General features: G+C 41.2%; 1 protein-coding gene across 11 annotated transcripts in view; it reads right to left on the minus strand.

Annotated features, from left to right (window-relative positions):
* The window catches only part of DLG2 (discs large MAGUK scaffold protein 2), a 2,047,541-nt gene that overhangs the window by 76,197 nt on the left and 1,950,257 nt on the right, over positions 1–21,087 (minus strand). For 8 of the 11 annotated variants that reach the window (XM_073612843.1, XM_073612834.1, XM_073612838.1 and 5 more), the window contains one exon: positions 10,743–10,842. In XM_073612843.1, coding sequence (XP_073468944.1) covers positions 10,743–10,842 — 100 coding nt within the window. Of the gene's footprint in view, positions 1–9,285; positions 9,332–10,742; positions 10,843–21,087 lie in introns of all 11 variants that reach the window. The other 3 variants (XM_073612835.1, XM_073612845.1, XM_073612844.1) reach the window with 1 other exon arrangement.

Consider the following 21,087-nt stretch of genomic DNA (forward strand, 5'->3'; position numbering starts at 1 on the left):
ATGTATAGAGCAATAGTAGCTCATATACTCATAGCAGCAAAGATTACGATATCTAGTATGTGGAAATCTTCTGATGTCCCGAACGTATCCAATGTTATTATTAGACTGAATATTCAAGCACAATATGAGCTGATGTTAGCATACAAAAATTATTCTACGACTAGTTATAAAAAAAAAATGGCAAGCTTGGATGAACCACCCTAAAGCTTCTAATTATAAAGAACTGTAACTTGTAAAAAACTGACCTTCAAATTCAAATTAAAGTTTAGGAGTACATTTTATTCCATGCTGAACGTAACAGCTTAATAACTGGTCTCCACTAACAGTTAGAACCCAATTGGGGTAAGCGAGACCAGATATTTTAAGCTTGATATCATCTTGTTACCTTGTTACCTTTATACCATTGTTTAATTGCCTTTGGATGTACGTACTTTTTAACATATACTAATAAGAAACTCTGTTAGTGAATTGTTTACTATCATGAACATACACTCTTGTTTTTGAAGAAATAAAAAAAAAATAAAAAAAATTTTAAAGTAAAAAAAAAGAAATTAGGTGCTTACATTGTGATGTTCCTATTTCTCATGTTTGTTATTACTTCCTCATCAGGGTATGCCTCTGTGTGACTACCCACTGTGCCAGCAGATGGTCCTACAACCCTAATGAACCCATTATTCTGAGAAAGCTAGGAGAGAGCTGAACAGGATGCCCTCTCTCTGCGCCAATGTAGCAGGAGCTGCCAGCAATCGGCTGAAGTAACACAGAGAAGAATGGTGTCAAATAAACAAAATGCTGTATTGTTCATTTAAGCACAAGAGACTGCATCTTGTTCACAATGTTGAAATGGGTTCTGTAACCTTCACTTAGCACACAGACACAACTTCTGCTAGAAGCTCTCTCTGACTCTACTCCCCCCCCCCCCCCCTCCGAAGGTTTTACTTTTTCAATTGTTCTATTCGCTAGCTTTTAATAACATATTTATATTTGTTAGCTTTTAATAACATATATCTATTTGTTAGTTTTTAATAACCTCTCACACCACCCCTTTCTTATCTATGTATAAAATAACATGTATTACAATACAATTTGTCAGAATGGACATTTTAAACACAGTGATTGTGTCCTGTGAATCTGTTCCTGCAATTGCAGAATTAACTTTTGTTTTAGAGTCACAACCAGAAATATTCCCATAACACAGTGTAGTCAACTTTACGAATGGCATTATCTATCTGTTTTTTCTATAAACTCTTTGGAAATACAGTATCTGTTGTGTCCTTTTAAAAATTGGTGCAACTTGCCTCTTGCCATTGAATGAATGAATGAATGAATGAAAGATTTATAAAGTGCTGCTAATGCGAACTGAATCGCCTCAAGGCGCTAAATGCGTTTGGTGTTGTCAGCTTCTAGAAGAGGAAGGTCTTGGGTTTTTTCCTGAAAGCCAGATGATTTTCTTCCATGCCATTGGGGATCTAGTGTATATTTTGCCCCCATAACTATCAAGATGGAAGTCAGTTGTAGGGGGAAAAGGCTACATAAGGCCAGGGCAACAACCCAATGACACTGTGTGGGGGTGAAATAGTTCTGTGTTTTACAGGTTTTCCCTGGTTTCCTTCAGTGACTGTGCAATTAAATCCCTCTTATGTGCTTCGGGTTGAGCTGTTTTACATATTAACATTATCTAGCATTTCTACATTAATATTTATAGACAGGAATTATGTAAGGAGAGACTAAATATTTCTTCAGTTGAATAAAGGTGTCACAGCTTGGTACACAGCAAGTGATAGCCATCTGAGACAGTGGTTGCAGGACTAAATGCCAGCCCAGCAGAATGTCCCGATATATTATTTTAAAATATATTAAGGCAGACCTGTCTTGATCATGACCTGCAAAAACAATCATAAGTATCTTAAATGACACCACCAGCACTGCATTCATTGCACCAACTGGGTATGGTTTGACTACTATTTAGCCTGCTACATTGGTGTCATCATGTCTTCCAGTGAACTAATTGCAATTTCTGAAATGATAATCAAGCTGTGGGCTCTTTTAAAGGGTACCTTCCCTAGTCCTCCTGACCTAAACTACACCATAAGATTCAGAGATAATGTATAACCAGTTACATTTGAACTAGGCCTCACTCATAAGCCTCTCTACTCAATTAATCTAACAAATAGGGAAGCTTTAAGAGAATCTTCCAAAAAGCCGCCTGCAAGCCACCCAGGCAATTGGAGACCAGAGAAATACTCTAAGCAGTTACATTTGTAGTTGCACTAGTATAGGACTGAGCTCAGAAGAAAAAAAATCCTTATATTTTCTGATATACTGATTTGTTTTGATATAGTATATACTAAAGGTAACTGAAATAAGGGGGTAAGGAGTCTTCACAGGGTGGTACTGTGGACACCACTTTAATACACTATCCCATGTCCTATTATTTGTCAAAGAAGAAAAACAAAAATTAAGAATGAATAGACTTTTTAGGCATAATTAAAAAATATTTTGTATAATTTTATTGAAACAAAAAGAAAACATATATTAGGACGTATACACATGTTAAAATGTATATACCAATAAATGTGAGCTAGCATATTACTTATGCTTCCTTTTTTTTTGCATCCTTATTCATTAGATATGATTAGCTCCAGAAGAAGCGCATGGGTGCGTGAAACTAGTCGAGCCTAGATCGTATCAGTATTGAATTGAACTGACGTACCGCCCTGAGTTGGCCTCCTGACCCTTCTTCTTCTTGATATTTCTATCAGGATATTAGCCGTATAGGTTGTTTATTGTATTTATACAGGGTTACTTACCAGTCTCAAGGATGTCTAGTATAACCACACTGATTGGGGATATAATGGACCACTAAGTGGCCAGTGGAACCTCTTTTTAGTTCACATCTAAAAGGTAACTGAGTTTTTCAATATGTACTTAGGTTGAACATTAGAACAACATCAAAAGGCAAGTATATATACAGAGATATACTTTTCTGATTCCAAGGGGTGGAATTATAAGTTGCTTCAATAAGAAAAAAAACCTTGACTTCTTTTTTGTTCTGATGACTCTCATCTAGGCAACCCCCAGCTTTAGAATTTCTTGGCTCTCTATTTTCCAGACACTTTTGACTGATAGCAAGTTTTTCACTTGGAAGGTTGACGTCTGAAGCCAATAAACACTACAAAGCATTCATGTGATTCCTGTCATTTAAATAGCTGCAAACATACTGGGAGTGATGGTATCTAAGAGCAAGGCTATCTTTCTTGTTCTGTAATGTGAAATACATTTTTACCACATATCCTAGTGGCTTCCTCAGTCCTCCTCAGAACTCCTCAGTTCTAATGAGTGTCAGGAAGATATTCCTTCATGGAGAGTAGGGGGAACCATGAGACCCCTGACCCTATAGCTGATACAATAAGATGATGGATGTGATTGGGACATATTCTCTCCATTATTGGGTACATTTGTTGTTAAACCACATGTATCCCTTGGACATCCACCACTATCGTTGTGCTCCTTTCTTTCCCATTTTTAGTATACCTAACCAAAGGATATATCTAGGAATATAGGTTTTGGAATGCTTTCAGGACTGTCATTAGACAAAAATCAGAAGAATTGATCAATTTCTTCCAGAAGATTGCAATTGTTGGTCGTATTTCTTGTTTTGTTTATTAATGTTTCATATGTACAGTACAGGCATGTAATATTTATGTTCCCTTTGATGTGGGAAGAGTTTGCATCAGATGTATCTTTACACAAGCTGTTGTTCTGATTAATGTACTTTTTATCATTCTAGATCTAGAGCATGAGTGTAGTTATATTCCTGATGAAGTGGGCATTGAACCATGAAACACGCCGAAGTTACAGCAAGCAACCCATCACCCAAATTTGGCGGGGATGATGAGGGAATAACTATATGATATACGACACAGTCTTATTCATATGTGATGTTTACATGTAATATTTTTGTTTTCTCTTTTAAAAAAATTGTGTTTTAACATCAGTACTAATAAAAGTTTTGACGTTTTATTACACCTTATGTGGTACCGTCAAAGTCCTCTGGCTCTGTTCACTAGTCAGGGTTTTTTTTTTGCATGGTATTCTTACTTGGCCACTTGGGTAACATTCACTTTAACACAATAAGCATGGTGTCATGTAATGTGTCACAGCAGATGCTGATTTTTCCATGAAAACAATGGGAGATGTGAACGTTTTTTAAAAAACACCCTGTTTGGTTCCAGTTTAATGTATACTAGATGGCCTCTTTCATGCCTCTTGTTAACAAGCTGTCCTCTCTGTCCAAGATGTGCAGCTTACTGTTCTTCTCCTTAAAACAGGACTTCCTGCCTCCCTGCAGGTTGAGTAAACTCTAGTTTCTGCTGAAGTGTGCCCTCCTACAAGAATGCGATGTCCATGCTCCCCCTCATCGCTCTGTACGTGGATTCTGACATACTCTCCTGGTTTTGCGGTCCGACATCTAACAGGTCCTCTATTGAGCAGCCAGTGATGATGTAACTACTGCACGAGCCCACTAGGGTTACATTTTCCTGGTACCTTGCCCCTTCTTAACCCCTTCATGGGTGTCTCCTTTAAAAGTTGTTAACGCCCAGGGGGGCAGAAAGGATCAATGATCATGTGGCCACTGTGATTGACTGTCACAGTGGTCACAGGACTGGCAGCCGGTCCCACTGGCTACTAATGTTTTCTTGGGGCCAAGAGCCATTTTCAGCAGTTTGGTCTTTGTGCTGGGAGCAAGCAATGAGTATGCTCACAGCACATTAATGCCCATATGTGCAGGGTGTGGGTGTTAAAGCCCAGCTTTTTGCCACCTCACATACGAGCTACTGGGTCGTAAAGAAGAAAAAAAACACATGTATCACAGGTAGTATACACAGAATAAAAAATTGCTTGAAAGAATAGAAGGACATTTTTTAAGCAGAACGTCTCGTTTATTTAATGCCAAAAACTCTACTACCACATACACACGATTGGAATTTCAGACAGAAAAAGTCCGATGGGAGCTTTTGGTCAGATAATTCGACCGTGTGTATGCCCCATCGGACTTTTTCTGTCAGCATTTCTAACTGACTTAGATAGAGAACATGCTCTAAATTTTTCCGTCGGAAATGCCGACGGAGCTTGTCCCATTGGCAAGTCTGACCGTGTGTATGCGGCATACCTCTTTTAAGTGTAGCAAGGAAGAGTCCTTGCTACACTGGAATGCATACACCTTACTTTACTTGTGTTTGGGTCCTTTAGCTGTACCAGTTTTTCTGTCCCGTACCTACGTGATGATTATGTTACTTGATGTGTTCTATTTCTACTCTCAGGAGGTCTTGTGTTTTTGCTTGGTCTTGTGGTTGTTTTAAAGAAAGTCCAGTTTGGGTAACCACAAACTCTAAGGGAACTCATCAGATTCCTGTGTTCATTGTCTTTAAATTGGGAACATATGGGATTCAAAAGCCGACCCTGGTTCTATAGACTTCAGTATCAAAGTCACCTCCACCTTGTTATGTAACTCCCAGTCCAAATAAGGGTCATTTGTTATTCTGTGTCTTCCCATGTAAACTTTATCCACAGAGATTATGTGTTTGCTAAAAGCTTGTACATGAGATGTTTTTATATTGAACCATGTATCATCCACATACCTGAACCAATAAGGAGCCAAGGAGTACGTGGTGAAATGTCTTCAAAAGTACAGTACAAGTGCACTTGAATATGACTAACTGGTACTCACTGTACCCTAATCTTGATAAATGAGGACCTTCACAGACAAGATTTGTTTTCTAATATGTTACACCATCTACTCAGATTAGCGAATAGCACCATACGTAAGAGAAATTATAATTTAATATATAACTATTATATAATTTAGCATTTTACTGAGGAAAAACTTGCTATCATGTTTCTGTCCACTAGATACATCACTTTATATTTGGTGTTCATTCTTACATTAATGTCAGGGCTGGGCTCAGCCCTTCCTTCTCAGAGCTGGCCGCTCAGCTGTCGGCTTATTGCCAGCTTCTATCTTTCCACAGTCACTCAGCTGTTGATGATATCCTGCTCATCAGTCCTGCCTACTTAAGCCATTCAGCCCAGTGGATCTCTGTCTTCGCCTTGGTCAACATCACAGGGACTATCTCCTACGTTCCTGTTTAAAGACTTGCTTTGCTGACATCCCTTCCGGCTCCAGATCCTGCTTGCTGTTCCACTACATTGATCCCTGACTTCTGGCTTGGCTGACTATCTGTTCCGGTTATTGAACTTTGGCTATGTTTTGACTACGTTTGTTCTTTTTTACTTTTATTATTAAACAAGTGTGATTTAACTGTACTTATGTCTCTGTCTGATTTAATGGTTTCCAACAATTGAATAGGCAGAAATACATTAATTAACTTACAGATAATTTTACCTCTTAACAAACATGAAGTGGCTGTATAAAAAAATAAAAAAAACACTAGATTGCCCATTTTAAGTCAATGGTAAATGGGCATTTTATTGTCCTTTTTTAAATTCTGGCATACAATTGCTGCTACAGAGAAATTTGGAGTTATGAAACCTATCTTTGTTTTTTTAAACTGAATATGGCTAACTTACTAAAGGTGTCAGTATAATTTTAGCCTGAGTTCAGTGCGCAATTGAAGGGTTTACGACAAAAAATTAGGCAGCGCCACTTTTCTCAGTTATATACCCTTTCTTGTTGAGAAAATTCTGCTCTTTCCATTGGTGCAAAAAGGAGGCAGCTATGAGTGTTAGTTCCTGCGTTCCACAACAGATGGAGCTGCCTGTTTAGAACATTGGACAGAAGAACAAGGTAGGTCCAAAATTTTAAAATTTGTCTTCCTTTATAGAAAAGATAATTTCTATGCAGTGGTAAATCATGGATAACAAGTGGGTAAAAAAAAACTTCAAACTCAAGTTGAAGAAACATTTTAAACAGTTTTTTTTTAAGTTTCCCAAAAGTTACTAAAACTGGAGCCGCCTCAGTATTGCTGCAAGCCCTTCAACTAAGTTTATAAAGAAATTATATTTTCCTAAAACTGTTTGGGCATTTAAAGCAAACATAAACTCGTGAACACTTTTATAAATCAGCTCCGGTTTTTCCTATGCACCTTCTGGCCATGGAGCTTAGAAAATGTCTGCATCTATGCATATGCAATGATATTGTTTAATATGCTTGTTCTGTGGCTGCTAAACAAAACTCACTACCTTGCTTCTCTAGAGGTTGCTGTTGTTCGGGTGCCCAAAGGCAAAATATGTTTTGACCTTCATAGTCTTGGCACTTTTGCATAGCATCCAAAGTATCCTAAGCCCCTGCATGGACAGAGGATGCATAAGAAACATACATGTTCCATTCAATTGACTACTAATTCCAAAAACACTATGGAGGAGATTTACTAAAACTGGTGTACACAGAATCTGGTACAGTTATACATAGGAACCAATCATATTGTGAGCTTTATTGTCAAAGCTTAATTGAACAAGCTAAAGTTAGACAGCTGATTGGTTACTAAGCAAAGCTGCACCAGATTCTGTATGCACCAGTTTTCGTAAATCTCCCCCATGAGTTCTATGGATAAAAAAAAAATGCCATGTAGACGTCTTAAGGATTTGTACAAGCACGACAAATGATCACTGTATTGTTTGTAATATAATTATCTCCTATGATTGAGGTATTTTAGGTAAAAACCACATTATGGCTATTAGATGTAGCTGACGATCATTCTGTGATCATTCATTGTGCTTGCCCAAATGCTTCTGCATGGCAAATTCTTTATACATAGACCCCAATCTCTATAAAGATACACTATATTACCAAAACTATTGTGACACCTGCCTTAACACGCACAGGAACTTTAATAGCATCCCAGTCTTAGTTCGTAGGGTTCAATTTTGAGTTGGCCCACCCTTTGCAGCTATTACAGCTTCAACTCTTCTGGGAAAGCTGTCCACAAGGTTTAGGAGTGTGTCTATGGGAATGTTTGACCATTCTTCCAGAAGAGCATTTGTGAGATCAGGCACTAATGTTGGATGAGAAGGCCTGGCTCGCAGTCTCCACTCTAATTCATCTCAAAGGTGTTCTAGGTGACCAGTCAAGTTCCTCCACCCTAAACTCACTCATCCATGTCTTTATGGACCTTGCTTTGTGTACTGGTGCGCAGTCATGTTTGAACAGGAAGGGGCCATCTCCAAACTGTTCCCACAAAGTTGGGAGCATGAAATTGTCCAAAATGTCTTGGTATGCTGTCACCTTAAGAGTTCCCTTCACTGGAACTTAAGGGCCAAGTCTAACCCCTGGAAAAAAAAACCCACACCATAATCCCCCCTCCACCAAATGATTTGGACCAGTGCATAAAGCAAGGTCAAAAAAGACATGGATGAGCGAGTATAGAGTGGAGGAACTTGACTGACCTGCACAGTCCTGACCTCACCCCAATAGAAACACCTTTGGGATGAATTAGAGCGCAGACTGTGAGACAGTTCTTCTTGTCTAACATCAGTGCCTGACCTCACAAATGCGCTTCTGGAAGAATGGTCAAACATTCCAATAGAGCAGGGATAAGCAATTAACGGACCTCCAGCTGTTGCAAAACTACAAGTCCCATCATGCCTCTGCCTCTGGGTGTCATGCTTCTGGCTGTCAGAGTCTTGCTATGCCTCATGGGACTTGTAGTTCTGCAGCAGCTGGAGGTCCACTAACTGCATATCCCTGCCATAGACACACTCCTAAACCTCATGGACAGCCTTCCCAGAAGTGTTGAAGCTGTTATAGCTGCAAAGGGTGTGCCAACTTAATATTGAACCCTACGGACTAAGACTGGGATGTCATTTAAGTTCATGTGCGTGTAAAGGCAGGCGTCTCAATACATTTAGTAATATAGTGTAGATTGAAGAGATCAAGAAAAACAAAGAAAACTCATTTAAGATAGTACAACCATAAATATATTTTAGGCATACGATAATAAACCATATAAAGCATTGTTACTAGCATAAAAAGCAACATTAGAGAACAAGCAAGTTATTTTGTAGACAATATGGCATTCTATTATGTTATCATGCAGAACAATAAAATAGAAAGCATATTTAGTTTTAGCATTCACTAGTGGGCAACAAATAAAATTTCTCATCTGTGCATGCTGGGAGAGGAAAGTCTTGAGGGGATAAAAAAAATAAAATAAAATCAGCAAAATCTCCAAAAAAAAACAAAAAAAAAATTATATAAAATTGGGGAGAAAAGAGAAAAATATAAACAAAATTTAAATGTTGTAGTGACCATTCCTGGGAACTTACTCAGAGTCTTTGTTCCATAACCGTCGTCACCTAATCCAGGGATGTCCTGCCCAGCAGTACCCAGAGAGTGAGCAATGAGAGAGGAAGAGGAGGCGCAGAAGAGGAAGGAAGAAGTCAGTGGAGTTGAAATGGATACTACCATGACAGACCATGCAGAATAAAAACCTGGATCCATATTATTTTAATTTCTCAAATATCTCAAGTATCATGTATTAAGATTTTGGACAAACAACGCAGAAATAGGGCAGTAGCAAGGCATTTATTGCACCATTATCAGCAATCACCTTGGAGAAGGATGACCCTGAAATTCAAGCACGTAAGACAAAAGATTTAGAGACTGCTTGACCAAGCACAAAACCTTTTTACACACTACTGTAAATGTGCCATGAAAAGGCAATATGAAAGCTTGAGGTTCATCCTTACTTTTATGATCTGAGGGCAAAAAAATTACAAAATTGTTTGCTATACCGTAATTTGAATAATAAATTCACCTATTACAGGCTACGATAAGAGTAGGGTCTAATTTGCATTTTTAGTTAATGTATGCTGTAAAAAAAATCCAAAGAGTTTATTATTTATGTTAAATTATTTAAATTAAAACTTTTTCTATGTATTTGTTTTTATACATATTAAAATTCTTTTTTTTTTTTCAGAATGATACTCTAAAATTTAAAAAAATATATAAAATTGTCACCACAATTCTCGTTATGCATGTAGTAAGGCAATACATTCTCCAGCAATATTCTCCTAAAAGAATGTGCTAAAAATTATAGTGGTTCCCATCCCAGATCGTTTGAAATATTTGGATATAATTTTGTTACGCTCTTAGACAAGGATGATTTATTAATGCTACATTTTCATTGGGTAATCATTTAAATATTACAAATTAACTTAATAATAATTCACAGTGTTAAAACAGTGTAATTAAATTTTGATTACAAATGTAAATTGCATTTCCTCTGCCAAGGTTTTGCACTTGCAGCTAAGTCTCCAAATAATTCAGCAACATCCATTTACTATTCAAGAAAATATGTTTTTTTTTCTTCTTCCAAGGTCATAAGCTTCCTGGACAAAATGCTATATATTTAAAACACAGGCAACCATTTTGCTAGTGTAACCCATGCAACCCATCAATTCACTGGGGCAGGTGACATCACCCTGTGTTTAAATGGGTTCTTGGTGAATTGATGGGTTGAATATTGGATCAGTTCACAAAATGGCCAAATTCAGATTTCAGAGATAATTTTAACGGTTATTCTTATGCAGAATATCTTTGAAAGTAGAATAGCCAGTGGATCCAGGATGTATTCATGCACTGGTCACAGTAGCAATGCCTTGCCTACCTACCAGTACTGTATGCCTAGATGTGTGGAAGGGTGAGAGGGAGGGTTACGTGTCATGCGTGTCACCCATTACTTCTGTGCCACACGTGACATCATCTCCAAGGTTCTACTTACGTTCAGGGTCACTTGTTTCTTGATCACTCTGCTCCTTGTTCTTGTAGAATGGGAATTTTCGTGAAAAGATGAGGTTCTTTTTACGCTTGTCATTGAATGACTGTGAAGGAGAGAAGGCATGGGGGCAAAAACAGGGGCGTCTAATTCTTGTCACACTCATGCTGACAAAACTAGTCTGTAAATGTGGATAGAACTACAGTGACCAAATCAACTTCTGGGAAATCATTTTTAACTACAATATTTAGGTCCAATTTTTTTCTGTTTAATAGGTTTAAGGCTTGTACATTTTTTCTTTTATAATAAATATTATTATTTTTTTTTGAACATCAAACTGTAGAGCCAAAGAGATCAACAATTTAGGATCTTAAGGCAGAGTTCCACCCAAAAGTTGAAGCTCTGCTTATCTGTCTGTCCCCCCCCTGGTGCCACATTTGTCATCTTTTGGGGGGGTACCTGTTTTTAACAGGTACCCTGTCCCCACTTCCGTTGGACCTCACCGCGGCAAGGTATGTCAGAAGGCTTCACTGTTGGGTTCCCTTACTATGAATGGCGATGGCAGCACCCGAAAGCCGATGGGGGGGTACCTGTTTATGACAGGTACCCTGTCCCCACTTCCGTCGGACCTCACCGCGGCAAGGTATGTCAGAAGGCTTCACTGTCGGGTTCCCTTATCATGAATGGCGGTGGCAGCACCCCGAAAGCCGATGGGGGAGTACCTGTTTTTGACAGGTACCCTGTCCCCACTTCCGTCGGACCTCACCGCGACAAGTTACGTCAGAAGGCTTCACTGTCGGGTTCCCTTACAATGAATGGCGGCGACAGCACCCGAAAGTCCATGGGGGGTACCTGTTTTTGACAGGTACCCTGTCCTCACTTCTATCGGGCCGCACAGCAGCAAGGTACGTCAGAAGGCTTCACTAGTTCCCTTACTATGAATGTCGGCGACAGCACCCCGAAAGCCGATGTAGGGTACCTGTTTTTGACAGGTACCCTGTCCCCACTTCCGTCGGACCTCACCACGGCAAGGTACGTCAGAAGGCTTCACTGTCAGGTTCCCGTACTATGAATGGCGGTGACAGCATCCGAGAGCCGATGGAAACATTAGCTGGGGTGCCGACATCGCTGGACTCCAGGACAGGTAATTGTCCTAATATTAAAAATCAGCAGCTACAGTATGTGTAGCTGCTCACTTTTAATTTTTGAAAGGGGGGGCGGAACACCACTTTAAGAAGAAAAGGAAAAAATAGACAATTTTTCAGCAAAACCAAAATTTAAAACGTAAGTAAACCCATAGATTTAACTGTTTCAAAAAAGTTACATTTCTGGCATATGCCGGGAATGTAACTGTCACATTGGATGTGTTCTCAACCAAACTGTCAAACCACCAAAACGATAGGGGGGGTTTACTTCCACTTTGAATCTTTTCACTTAAAATATGCTCTTTTTTGCAATGTTTTCTTTGCTCGGAAATGAGTCATGTCTAATATGACTGACAAGCTACTTTAATTACAGTTATTGATTTGTCTATAAGCTTTTCCATTTTCAGTCATTTCAGTGGAAGGCTTTTAATGTTCCACAAATATATATACTCACAAATCATACTGTATGTGCTTATTACTAACTACTCTTCTATTTTTTGCTATAAACTATTTTTACATTGCTCTGTTTATATTAAAGCACAAAAAGGGACTAAGATCCACACTCAATTTGTGAAACACAAATCAAGTATTTTTTTTTATACTAGTAAGAAATGCCAAATATTAAACTGGATCCAAATCGGTAGGACATTTATGTATACATTAGAATGTTTCATATTAAAAACAAAGTTACATATATGTAACAGAGGTCACTGGTAACGTTAATGCAAAAAAACAAAATATATATTTTGGTATATAGAATATATATATACTGTTGTCTCTGGTTGTAAAGATTTACCTGAAGCAAATTTTTTTTTTTTTTTTTTTTAAGGTTTTTGATTGTATATGAATTCTAGGAAAACTCAATATGATTTACTTTGAAGACTCATTATTCACACATTGCATTAGTAATTTAACTATATTTAAAAATAGAAAGCTCTGAAGCTCCACGTTTTAGAATAATTTTCACTTTCCCACAACTTTTGCAAATTATTCCTTGTTAACTTTCTGTCACTGAAGTTAGGCACCACTTTTACATTTCAAGCATATTTGATCTTCAAAAAAAAAAAAAAAAGTAAATGAAAATAAAAACAAAGAAATTCATGGATGCTAATTTGCCCGTTCACCACTGAGACAGTGCATAAAAGTAATATAAGAACAAAAATTTCTTTGACTTTAGCAAAGACGTTTTAGGGAGCCATGTAGTAAGAACACATTGCTTAGGTAGGAAATATGTATAATTGCTGTGTTGTTTATTGACTAATAAGAACAACACAATGTGACCCCTGTACCCACTTTTCGAGCTTTCAAGGCATCAACTGTTTTGGCTTGATCCTTGATCTAGTTATTCTGTTCACAATGTCAATTAACATTAATAAATGCAATTTTGTACAAATCACTGCATGTTTTGAGCAAGAACATTAGGGGTACCTCGCGCCACTACACTTGGAAAAACCACGTGCATATTATTTTAAAAGGGGCAAATTAAAAGCTGCTCCCCAAAAGTGTAGGAGTTCCTATACTGTGATAAGTGTCTATATGAGCGGGCGCTACTAATGTGTAAATACTTCAATGATAAGCTGTTAACTCATATAAAAGAAAGTGCATAGTTAAACAGTTGACTATTCATACACCTATGATACAAAAATAGTAAAGTGCAATGTACTTGAGCTGAACAGTGAGTCAAAACAAATAGCAACAAAATAAAAATTAACAATAAATCAAAAAGTCATTTTAAGAATACAGTTTATAACTTCTTAGAAATCATGAGTCTTCAACATGGTAAGTTGTGGGAAACCATCACCAACTTGAATGTATTAAAAACACCCAGCAGTGCTCAGTTTGGATGTCCAGAGGACCATGACCCCTTTAGCTAAAAAGAGGGTCAAAAAACGCCTGGGTTATATCTCTTTTATTCCCTTCTGGCACCTCTCAGGAGTTCTTTACTGTAAGAGTGGCAAGGATGTGGAATTCCCTTCCACAGGCGGTGGTCTCAGCGGGGGGTGCATCAATAGTTTCAAGAAACTATTAGAAAAGCACTTGAACGACCGCAACATACAGGGATATACAATGTAATACTGAAATATAATCTCACACATAGGTTGGACTTGATGGACTTGTGTCTTTTTTCGACCTCCTCTACTATTTAACTATGTAATGTTCATATCTCTCCTCCTCTCCACCATAGCACCACATAAATGCAACAAAAAAAAAGGGGAAGCAATAGCGTAAAACTGTTTAATAAAACATAATAAGTAAAAACAGTAAATGGCTGCTTACATTTTGAAGTGCCTATCACCCGGCGGTAAGGATTGCCCGCATAGATTTAGCTGTAAACCGCTGCTGCCCAGCTCGCGCTTAACGGCCCGGCGTGCGTTCCACTGCTGAGTAACAACAACCGGCACCCTGGGACCCAGAAGTGACATGGCAGAAATACTACGCCTCAATGTACGCCTGGCTTCCTGATGAAGTCAATACTACGCCTCGACACACGCCTGGCTTCCTGATGAAGTCAAATGACTACGCCTCAACGTGCATTTCGTCATTTGACTTCATCAGGAAGCCTGGCGTACGTCGAGGCGTAGTATTCCGGCCACGTCACTTCTTGTTACTCAGCAGTAGAACGCACACTGGCCCCTGAGCACGAGCTGGGCGGCGGCGGTTTACAGCTAAATCTATGCGGGCAATCCTTAGTGCCGGGTGATAGACACTTCAAAATGTAAGCAGCCATTTACTGTTTTTACTTATTATGTTTTATCAAATGGTATTAGGCTATTGCTTCCCCCTTTTTTTCTTGCATTTATGCGGTGCTATGGTGGAGAGGAGGAGAGATATGAATAACTCCTGAGAGGTACCAGAAGGGAATAAAAGAGATATAACCCGTTATTTGACCCCCTTTTTAGCTAAAGGGGTCATGGTCCTCTGGTTAGTGGACATCCAAATTGAGCACTTCTGGGTGTTTTTAATAAATTCATATTGTTGATGGTTTCCCACAACTTACTATGTTTAAGACTCATCAGGGGCGGCCCATCCATTAAGGGCGCATGGGCGCCGCCTCCCCTATCCATGCCGCTGCCAACCCCTATTCATGCGTCCGGCCCACTTCAGGACACCAGGTGCACGAATTACAGTGGGGGGGGGGGTTTGAAGCACCGATTAGAGCCAGAGTCTCTAATAGGCTTCAAAATCGGGTGGACCTCGGGCGCAGAGCATTGTGCTCGGAGCCCACCCAGGTGTGTTAGAATAGCAAATTAATATTCACTATTCTCACACTGAACCGCCTCTCCGCCAATCAGGAAGCGCAGGTCTGAGACACGCTTCCCGACTGGCCGAAAGGAGAATCATTGTGATTGGCCGTGGAGGAGGAGGAGGGTGGAGACAGAAGCTGCCAAGCAGGGGAAGGAGAAGCTGTTTGGGATGCCCACGGAGGAGAGCCGGGGAAGCCACCCGTGATTGCCCGGCATGGATGAGGTAAGTGCACCGACTGACCGACCAACCTGACCTGACCGTCAGCTGCCACTGAGACTCATGATATGTAAGAAATAATGAACTGTATTCTTAAAAGGACTTTTTGATTTATTGTTCATTTTTATTGTGTTGCTATTTGTTTTCACTCACTATTCAGCTCAAGGATGTTGCACTTTATTATTTTTTTTATCATAGATGTATGAATTGGCAATTGTTTAGCTATGCACTTTATTGTATACATGAGTTAGCAGTTCATTATCATTGAAATATTTACACATTATTAGCGCCCCCTCATATAGACACGTTTTGAGCAAGGTAGGATTAGATGTAGCTGGTACCACTTGCACTAGGTGTCCTTCCTACGCTGTCCTTTTTCCAGATCCCTCCCCTCCCGTCCTAAAACTATAAAAAAATAAAAATCTAATTCTATAATCAGCCCCCTTCTCCCTCCGGATTATGCAACCCCAATACAATAAGGTCATCTTTTCACAGACCATGTGACCCATGTGGTATGGTTTCCAGATGGTAGGGGGAGCCAGAAGGAGTCTGGCAGGTGCGTATCGGAAAGCTTTTGTTTTCTAACATAGCTTAGGGACCAGCAGAGGAAGGGGGTGACTATAAAATAAGTTTTTCCTATGAAAGGCTTTTTGTGCATTATCAAAGGAAAATAATATTACTTTTGATTAATGTTATTTTTTTTAAATGGTTTTTGAGAGCACCATGGGGATATCTAACCAGACATCACAGCAGAAGCAGCCTACTCCTAAACATGCTTTGCTTAAAGCTCTAGGTAGGCATAATTACACTGGTCCAGCTTTCACCAATGTAATTATGCATACCCCATACCTAAGCAATCGCTGTTGAAGCTGACAACCATTGTAGTAGTCGACACGCCGCAATACTCTGGGGTTGATTTACTAAAACTGGAGAGCTGGCTTCCCTTCTGCAAAGTGACCACCACATGGAGTTATATGTTCAGCGCTGCTACCATTTACAGGTCGCCTTGTATTCTTGTTAATGCAAGGCATTCTCTGATTGGAAGTGGTGGAAAGGTGGGGTGGTGATGTCACAATCTCCACCTCCTCCAATCAGAGAATGCCTTCTATTAAATGAAAGAATACAAGGTGTTTCGCGAATGTTGGGAGCTGTCCCGGGGGCAAGCTCACCTAGAGCTCAGGGTGAACATGCCAAATTGCACCCCCTCCTAGACACATGAGCATTATGGGGTTGATTTACTAAAGGCAAATAGGCAGTGCAGTTTGCAAAGTGCAGTTGCTCCAGAGCTTAGTAAATGAGGTAAGGCTTCACTTTGCAAACAATACCCAATCACGTGCAAGTAAAATGGAAAAAAAACAGCATTTTTGCTTGGACATGATTGGATGATAGAAGTCAGCAGAGCTTCTGCTCATTTACTAAGCTCTGGAGCTACTGCTCTTGCAGACTGCCTTTAGTAAATCAACCCCATTATGCTCATGTGTCTTGGGGGGGGGCAATTTGGCATGTTCCCCTTGCCCCAGCACTGCTCCCAACATTCGCCAAACACCTTGCATTTAAAAAATAAAATAAAAAATTGGGCACTAATTTGCATGATTATCTCCGAAGCATAAATTCCCCTCCTCCCAGTACAGATCCGCCCCCATACTGAAATCCCCCTTCCCAACACAAACCTCTGCGCCCTTCATCCCCCAAATCCCCCCCTCCAGCACAAATGTCCTCCCCCCCCCAAAAAATCACCCTCCCTAGCACAAATCCTTGACCCCTCACATTTCTCCTCCGAGTACACATTCTCTCCCCCCTACTTCAAATCTCCCTCCCAGCACAAATATCCCTTCAACCCCCCCCCCCCCTTACAGCACGAACACCCCCCATTCATCCCTACTAGTACAATTCCCCATCACCGCAAAAAAAAATCTCCTCCTAGCACAAATCCTCCGTCTACCATATCACCTCTTCTAGCACAACCCCCCAAGTTGACCCTCCTAGCACAAATCCTCTTCTCGTAACCCCCTTCCAACACAAATCCCCCTGAACCACCACCCCTCCCCCCTCAATCTCCTCTCGGTGCCCCCCCCCACCTTACGTTATACCACAATGCCCAGAGCAGCTGCCCCTCCTGCACACCCCTTGTCCCAGCCCTGGTTGGGAGTGTAAGGCAAGCAACGCTCTTTGTTTACAATGCAAGAAAGGGAAGTCACTCGACACAGGACCCAGAAAATCATTACTATCCCTGTAGTAGCACCGACTGACTACAAGAACCGGAAGATCACTGCTATTACTGTAGTAGGGCAAAATACTATCCTGATTGTCAGCTTCCATAGAGGTCACTCAGGTATGAGATATGTATACTTACATTGTTCCAAGCTGGACCAATGTAACTTGCCAATAAAAACCATACCTAGAATTCAGCTTTAATTAAAACCTCCTATAGAGCACCCCGATACAGCAGGAATCACTGCTCCAACTCACAGGGGATGGTTCACCAAACCAGTAATGTTTGTTCAATAAGCAAAGTGAATTTTCACTTTGTAAAGTGAACATTGACCAGGCTTAGTAAATAAGGCGGGGCTCCTAAAATACCCAATCATGTGCAAGGTAAAGGTAAAAGAAAATAAACACAAGATTTGTGCTGGCACATGATTGGATAATTAAAATGAATACAGCTTCACCATATTTATTCTCAATACTCTCCTTCTTAACCAACACCACCACAAAGCTGCTAATTCACTCCCTGGTTATCTCTTACCTTGACTATTGCAACTCCTTCCTCCTTGGTTATCCCCCCTTCGGTTCCTTAATGAATGCTCAGCCCCCCTACATCACCAACCTATTCTTAAAGTGATATTAAAGTCTTATTTTTTTTTTTTGTTTAAAAATAACAAACATGTTATACTTACCTGCTCTGTGTAGTGGTTTTGCACAGAGCAGCCCCAATCTTCCTCTTCTCTGGTCCCTCGATAGCGCTCCTAGCCCCTCCCCTTCTGCTGAGTGCCCCCACAGCAAGCAGCTTGGGGGCACCCAAGTGGCTGCTCTGTGTGTCCATTCAGACACGGAGCAGAGGCTCGGCCCCGCCCCCTTTCTCTCCTCATTGGCTCACTGACTTTGATTGACATCAGCGGGAGCCAATGGCGCCCGATGCTGTCTCTCAACCAATCAGGAGGGAGAGTACCGGCCAGCCGAGGTTCTCGTGCAACATCGCTGGATCGAGATGGGGCTCAGGTAAGCAATGCTTTTTTCAGGGGGAACTTGGTGGAACACAATTCCACCACCTCTGGCTCAGATCCTTGAAGGGGGGGGGGGGGGGGGGCTGCTCAGCACAATAAACAAAGAAGTCCGGTTTCTGTGTTTACAAGTGACAGCTCTGCACTTTGTGTGTAACCCCCCTGAACTCTGCACTTTGTATGTAATGCAATCCTGATATTTAATGCCCCTTTAAGACCCTCCTACTATTCGTGAAATTGAAACTGACTACACCCACTATTTGATGTGATTTGGAGGGTGTGTGTGGGGGAGGGGGTTTTGGGGGTCGTGGTTGAGCTCCAGCACCTATTGTTTGAGAAAAAAGCCCTGCAGGTAAGTATTAGGGGGGCTGCTGTATATTGAGGCCAGGTTCACACTATTTTGAATTGGATGCGGGCTCTCTGCATCCAATTTGCAATAGCAGGAGATTTTGATCAGTGTTCTATCGAGAAATTGCCCCCCCCGTCGAAAAATGCCTCTGATGGGTCTGCGCATGCGCAGTAACAAACGTCACTCCAGCTGATATGTTGATCAGCTGGCGTGACGTCAACAATGTGCATGCGCAGATCGTCGGAGGCAGTATTCAACGATCTGCTAAGCGCCGAGGGAGAATGTGTTTCTCAGATTCTGCCTGGCTATTGCGGGGCAGGTTGTGGGTGTCTTGAAGGGAGGGTTTTTGTGTGTGTTTTAACCGGCCCTTAGACACAGTCAAAACACGCCATTTATCACACTGAACCCGCCGTGCAACAGACAGAAAATACAGCGTTCAATACAGGCAAACCCTGCTCCGCAACAACGAGGCAGAATCTGACAAGTACATTGTCCCACCACTGTTTGCATAGCGTGGGATATTGCCTCCTGTGATCTGCGCATGCCTCTTCACGCCGTCAGAACTGCTGATCGGGAAATCAGCTGGGGTGCTGTTCTGTACTGCGCATGCGCAGCCTGGCGGAGGCATTTTTCGACGGAAGGCACTATGGCTGAGATGAGCAGCGGGAGCCATTGGCTCCCACTGCTGCCGATCACAGCCAGTGAGCCAATGAGGAGAGCGCGGGGTCGAGGCCAAGCCGCAGCTCTATGTGTCTTATGGACACATAGAGTTGGGCTCAGGAGCTAGCATGCACTAGTGCCTCCATAGCAAGGGGCTTGCTATTAGGGGCTCTGGTCAAGAGGGAGGAGCCAGGAGCGCCGTCAGGAGACCTGAGAAGAAGAGGATCGGGGCCGCTCTGTACAAAACCATTACACAGAGCAGGTAAGTATAACATGTTTGTTATTTAAAAAAAAACACTGAACCTTTATTTTTACTTTAAAGAACAGGCTTTACTCATCAAAGGGACTAAGAAAAGCCTGCAAAGCATGTAAAAGGAGCCCAAGGCTGCAACTGCTGGCTTTAAAAAAGAACTGCAACAAAAAAATTGTGTGCACAAAAAGAAAATCTGTACAAAACCAGTAAATAGTCCCTTTGATAGATTTTGCCTTTACAGGAGATTTTCCGATGCATGTGTATCAAAGAGTCAATCAGGTTAAGGCCTCATTCAGATGGGCGATCAGACGCGTCTTTTATTCGGAGCCCCTGTCTGCTGTCTGTGAATACACTCAGAGCTGGGTGCAGGCAGCCCATAGAAGTGGATGCAGAGGCAGCGGCTGCATGGACACAATATACTGATATGCTGGCAGAAACAGGTACAGTATTACCTTGGATTACGAGCATAATCCGTTCCAGAAGCATACTTGTAATGCAAAGCAATCATATATCAAAGCGAGTTTCCCCATAGGGATCAATGGAAACTCAGACAGACAATGTGTTCCAGTGTCACTGTTAGTGTATGCAGTACCGCATGTGGCCAGAGGTGGTGGGGTGCCGGAGACACTCAGAAATGCTCGGAGACGCTTGGAGGCACTCAGAGATGCTCGGAGACACTCGGGAATGCAGTGTTTCTGAGTGTCTCCGAGTGGATCAGTGTGTCTTCGAGCGTCACCGACGCCACCGCACCTCTGGCCACATGCTGCACACCCCAGAGACTTGAATCCTGCTCCGTCCTGCGAGACAATTCTCACAAATCGAGTCAGGATTTAAAAAAAAAAAAAAAAAGCTTGTATTTTGCGAAACACTTGTAAACCGCGTTACTTGCAGTCCAAGGTTTTACTGCACACCAATCCAAAAGCATTCAGATCTGTGCTCCCTGCCCACATGTCAAATCCTGACATGTGATTGTGTCTGTGCAGCCCACGGCATCTGCATCCCCTTCTATGGGTCGCCTGCCTACAGCTCCGGAGGGCACACACAGCAGACAGCGGTTCAGATCAGAGGACAGGTCTGATCACCTGGTCTGAATGAGGCCTGAGGGCAAGTTTTTTTTATTTCTGTGTATTAAAGCCAAAACCTTTTTGTTGATCATAGAAAGAGTTGGTTAGAACCCCTGTCAGATTTTTATTGTTGCAGCTGGGGAGATTCACGCTCTCTATTTGTGCTGGTGATTGTTTCCACTGGGACTGCAAGTATG

Source organism: Aquarana catesbeiana, linkage group LG02 (genome assembly GCF_042186555.1).
Source record: "Aquarana catesbeiana isolate 2022-GZ linkage group LG02, ASM4218655v1, whole genome shotgun sequence".
In the NCBI taxonomy this organism is placed as follows: domain Eukaryota; kingdom Metazoa; phylum Chordata; class Amphibia; order Anura; family Ranidae; genus Aquarana; species Aquarana catesbeiana.